The sequence below is a fragment of the Ixodes scapularis genome, unplaced genomic scaffold, assembly GCF_016920785.2.
Source record: "Ixodes scapularis isolate PalLabHiFi unplaced genomic scaffold, ASM1692078v2 PGA_scaffold3__209_contigs__length_174095766, whole genome shotgun sequence".
Taxonomy (NCBI): domain Eukaryota; kingdom Metazoa; phylum Arthropoda; class Arachnida; order Ixodida; family Ixodidae; genus Ixodes; species Ixodes scapularis.
The window spans coordinates 167,684,807-167,690,122 of NW_024609868.1; the positions used below are offsets into that span (position 1 = coordinate 167,684,807).

General features: G+C 47.2%; 1 protein-coding gene across 1 annotated transcript; it reads left to right on the top strand.

Annotated features, from left to right (window-relative positions):
- Nucleotides 1–323: 323 nt before the first annotated feature.
- On the top strand, nucleotides 324–4,552 carry LOC120843447 (the record flags this gene model as incomplete). The annotated part of the gene is made up of 2 exons (XM_042292656.1): nucleotides 324–833; nucleotides 4,517–4,552. Coding segments are annotated over 2 exons (546 nt in total), but the record flags the coding sequence as incomplete, so codon positions are not given.
- Nucleotides 4,553–5,316: the final 764 nt, after the last annotated feature.

Genomic DNA, 5,316 nt, shown 5'->3' on the forward strand with positions numbered 1-5,316 from the left:
CTTTTGTTATCTTTTTCCTGTTTGTATAGATAGGGCGCCAGAAGTTACTGCAAAAATCAGTGAACACACAGTGAAAGGGTAAGTAACGTTAATTAATTGACAAAGCGTCGGAATGACCAGTGTGGATTCAAGATTTCGAAGACTACCGGTTCGCAAGCGGTCTCAACGAAGGTAGCGGCGAGGCTCAGGCCAGAACCCTCCTCTATCCCCTAGGAAGGAAGGGACGGCAAATTTTCGGAACCTTCGGCCTGAGCGAGGAAGACTCGAAAGACTACGAGAAAGTCGAAAATAAGTTTAATGAGCACTTCGTGAAAGAGAGAAATGTCGTCTACGAGAGCGCCTGCTTTCATCGGCGTGTGCAGAATCCAGACGAGACCATCGACCAGTACGTGACGGCGCTTCAGACCCTAGTAGACCGTTGTGATTATGGGGACTTCAAACAACGAATGCTGTGTAATCGACTGGTCGTCAGCATACGGGACGGAAAGCTCTCGGAAACACTTCAGATGGACTCGCAGCTTACGCTTGCTTCTGCGTTGGCAAAAGCATGGTTGAAGGAGACGGTACGACAGCAGCAACGAGAACTGCGTCCCGAGGAATCGCCTGTAACATCCGAGGACGTGAACATCGATGCAGTCAGACGCTACAGTGGAACATCGTGGCGTCAAGGAAGCGAAAAACTGGCATGTTCTCGGGAGTGGTACTGTTCGTCCTGTGGAGGGAACCAGCCTCCACGGTCAGCCTGTCCAGCAAGAGCGGCCAAGTGCTTCAACTGCAGCAACCGAGGCCGTTTCAGCAAGATTTGCAGAACCGGAGCGGGGAAAGCGCAAAAGGTACGAGGGGTTGCCCTTGAATAAAAACCTGTATAACTGTTTAAGCAACCCGCGGATACAGTGGCCGCGAAAACACGGTGTGTGCAGATAACCGTTAACGGTGTTCCTGCCTTTGCGAAAGTAGACTCGGGTGCCGAAGTCTCTGTTGTTTCATGTACGTTTCCAGGTATCCATACTAAGCCGGATCGAGTCGAAGAAATTTCGGTGGGGGCAAACGAAAAACCACAGGAATACGATGGAAAAATTAGGTGTCTTGTCAAACAGTGTATGTCATGAGCCTTTTGCGTGGAGTGTTGCTAGGCCTACCGTAATTCTGTCCTTGGGGGTCATTATATTTGCAGATAGCATCGGCAAAAACGAACGCTTTGACGTTTTGTACCCGCAGCTGTTCAACAGCTTAAATACGCTTCAAGGGGAATACACCATCCAGCTCACACCGCACGCCGCACCTTTCGCTGTTAATACAGCACGGAGGGTTCCCATTCCCATGATGGAAGCTGTAAAAAGCGAAATAGCAAAAATGTAAGAGCCAGGCGTAATACGTAAGGTGGAAGGACCCACAGACTGGTGCGCAGGAATTGTGTCTGTCTTAAAACCGTTAGACGCGGTTCGTATTTGCGTGGATTTGACGCAATTAAACAACAGTGTCCGTCGGGAACGGTATGTTTTGCCAGCAGTCGAACAAACGCTCGACCTGCTTGGTGACGCATCAGTTTTTGTAAAGCTGGATGCGAACTCGGGGTTTCACCAGATCAAATTATAGGAAGCACGCCAAGAACTGAAAACGTTTATCACGCCATTTGGCAGATACTGTTTCACAAGGCTGCCCTTTGGAATAACGTCAGCTCAAAAATATTTTCAAAAACCGATGTCGGAAATTTTAGAAGGCCTTTCTGGGCCCGTTTTCTCGAACGCGAACCGTGGTTTAAAGTTAACTATTGTCCCTAGAAGGGGGAATTCCAGGTCACGTGACCGGGAGAGCAGGGGCGCCGAGGGAGGAGCAGCACCTAGAAGCAAAATGCCCGCGGCGTCGCTTAATGAGGGCTAATAGTTCTGCTTGGTTCTGCTGAACATTCATTTCGATCTGGCTGTTATATTAATGACTCATCATCAACCTATTAGCAAGTCAAGCAAAGCGATAGTTCAGAGGGACTACTAAACTAACCGACGGCAGCATTCCGCAAACGCATCACTCTTCAGCAGTCCAGGATCCAAGACATATGACGGTACATAAGCCTTGCAAGTGTTTTTATGGTGAGTAAAAAAAATGTTTTGCGAACGTGTGTTGGTTCATATTTATACTAAGACGTTTAATTTGTTACACTATGCACGCGAACTCGTGAGCAGCGAGTACTTTGCGGAGAAAGGGGGTTATCCTCAATAAAGTCTTCGTTCCGGGTGAACAGCTGAGACATTGTACTGTTTTTTTGTTCACAGTGCGCCGACAGTATGCCGACAGCATTGAGGTTTCTACATATCCCCGGTAGCCGGCAATTCAACGGTGACAAGAAGCTTAGCTTTTCGTCACCGGTGAATCGGTTGGGCAAACGGAAGAGAGGGCAAACAGTTGAGATCAGCAGGAATCGCAGAAACGTGCGTCGCAAGGAACGAAAACGAGACTACAGCACCGGCGTTGCCAGACTGGAAGAAACACGGGAAAGTTATGCGTTGTTTATGGCGAAACATATTGAAGGAAATGTTTCTTACATTTTCGAATATTCGTCGACAAACTCTAGCATAGTAGCTAAAATTTTTTCGTACCATCGGAAGCAAATAAATTGGTCTTCAAGTACAACATTACTCTATTTTGACTTAAAATACCATACTAGATCGATGACAACCAGCGGAAAAAGAGGATAAACAAAACGACTGGCTTGTTTCACCGGTAGATGGCGCATCTTATTGCCCAATCAAAAATAATTATTGTTGTTCTATATCCAGCCGTTTATTACAGTACCTAGGTACTTTTCCCTTCCTAGGCAGCGTGGTTTACCAAAATGGGTTTACCATCGCTTCGAGAAAACCGGCCCTGGTGTGTTTAATCTAATGGACGACATTTTGTTGTACGAAAGAATCAGGCGGAACACAATGAAAGACAAAGAAAACTTGTCGACAGGCTGGTGGAGTCCAACGTTACGCTAAACAAAGAGAAGTGTGTACTCAATGTCACAGAAGTCATGTTTTTGGGCTGCAACATAAGCGGAGAAGGCATAAAACCCGACGCAAATAAAGTTAGAGCCATCAAAGATTTAAAGTCTCCGACCAATGAATCTGAAGTAAGAAGGGATCGCGGAATGGCCAATCACTTAAGTCGCTTTTTACCCATAAGTCAGCAAAAACAGCTCCGCTACGGGAGTTACTCCAGAAAAACACGGTGTGGGCACAGGGCCCGGCGCAAGATATGGCGCTGGCTAGCGTTAAAAATATGATCTGCTCCTCGGGATGCATGGCCAAGTGAAACTCAAGCTTACGGACAATAGTCTCGACAGACGCATCACCCTTTTGTCTCGGAGCTGTTCTCCTACAAGAACAAACAACGGGTGAACGCCGGCCGCGGTGGAGTTGATTTCTCTGTCACTGACGCCTGCGGAAACGCGCTATGCGGAAATTGAGAAAGAGACTCTGGCCTTAACGTGGGCAGCAGAACGGTTTGACGAATACCTAAGAGGGCTTGACGCAGTATTCGAGACCGATCATAAACCCCTTGTGGCTCTGCTGGGGCAAACGCCGGTTGAAATTTTACCACCTCGGATACAAAGGTTTCGATTGAGACTCATGCGGTACAGGTTCAATGTCGTATACGTTCCCGGCAAGCTGATTGCCACAGCAGATACTTTGTCTCGGGCCGAGACAGACAGATACAGCGTTCTTTCAGTAGCGGAAGGCTCATGCTATACGCAACGTTGCTTGATGGGCTTAGAGGGAGGAGTAACCTTTTTGAGAAAAGTAAAAGAGTATCATAAGATGGACAAGGTTTGTGATTCTTTAACACGCCTATGTGAGAGGGCTGACTGAGAAAGTCGTTACTGCCTTGTTTTCTTCAACCATACTGTCAGGACAGAACTCTGAAAACGGAAGCGAATGGATTTTTTCTAAACGGTAACCGGATAATTGTGCCACAAAAACTACGGTCGGAGGTGCTGTCTCGGTTGCACGAAGGCCACCAAGGCGTCAACAGATGCCGGGCACGTGCTCAAGAGTGAGTTCGGTGGCCAGGCTTGAGCAAGCAGATTTTTATTACGCTCCGTAACTGTGAAGTATGTGCTCAATTATCTAACCGAAGCTCGGAGCCAATGATGCCTTCGTCTGCTCCAGACTTTCCGTGGCAGAAGCTGGGAATCGATCATTGTCAGATAAAAGGGGCGGACTTCTTGGTGGATGTGGATTATCTCTCCACATTTCCCGAGGTTTCAGATCTTTCATCAGCTACGACAGCGGCGGTGATCGAGCAGTTAAAGCGTATTTTTCGCGCGTCATGGAATACCGGAAACGGTAATTTCCGATAACGGACCGCGATTTGTGTCGTCGAAGTTCGGGAGGTTCGCGGAAACCTGCGGCGTTTGCCACCGAACAACAAACCCGCGATACCCACAGGCCAGTGGGGAGGGAGAACGAATGGTCCAAAATGTCAAAAGAATGATGGAAATATCATCTGATGCTAACCTTGCGTTGTTGGCTTACAGGTCGACTCGGGGTATAACTGGGAAGAGTCCCGCTGAGATACCAATTGGTCGACGGCTTTGAACAAGGCAGCCCATGGTACCCGAGCAACTGCACCCAACAAACCTTAGTCAAGCGGAGTTGATCCAAAGTGACCACAGTGCAAGAGATAAGCAGAGACAAGGGCTTTTGCCGCGACAAGAAGAAACCGGAGGAAGCTACGATTTCCCAGCCAGCATGAACAGAGGGGAGGACGAGAAGTATCGAACACGGTTCAGTCAAGTGCTTTGGTTCCCGCGCCTGTAACGTCAAGAGAGTCCTATGACTCTCCCGTCTTCATCACGCGGTATGGGCGAACAATCAGGAAGCCTAAATGAATGGGTATTGATGAGTATGTAAAAAAATGTGACATGCTTGAAATTGTTGAAGTGAATGTTAATGTTTCTAGTTGTGTATTTAAGTGATACGTGTTAGTCTTGGAAAAGGTGCAGGAGTAATTATAAAAGTGCGTAGTGTATGTAACAGCGTTTCTTGCTTTTCTTCTTTCGTTTTCTTTTGCACAATCTGAGTTTTGACTGGAACTTATGTTTTGCTTTTGCGAAAAAAAAAAAAAGATGAAGCGATATTTTATATTGCTGGCTACGCGCGCAGCGTATCGCTGCGTCATGCTGCCTGGGTAGACAAATATAAAAGTATTGAAAAAGAATAAACGATGTTTTTTTGGCTCTGCACAGAACTTCGTGTTGGTCGTTCCTTCGTGGCCTCTGCCGCAAAGCGACACTGAACCAATTCTTTATGGACGAGACACAATCGAAGTTTTCAA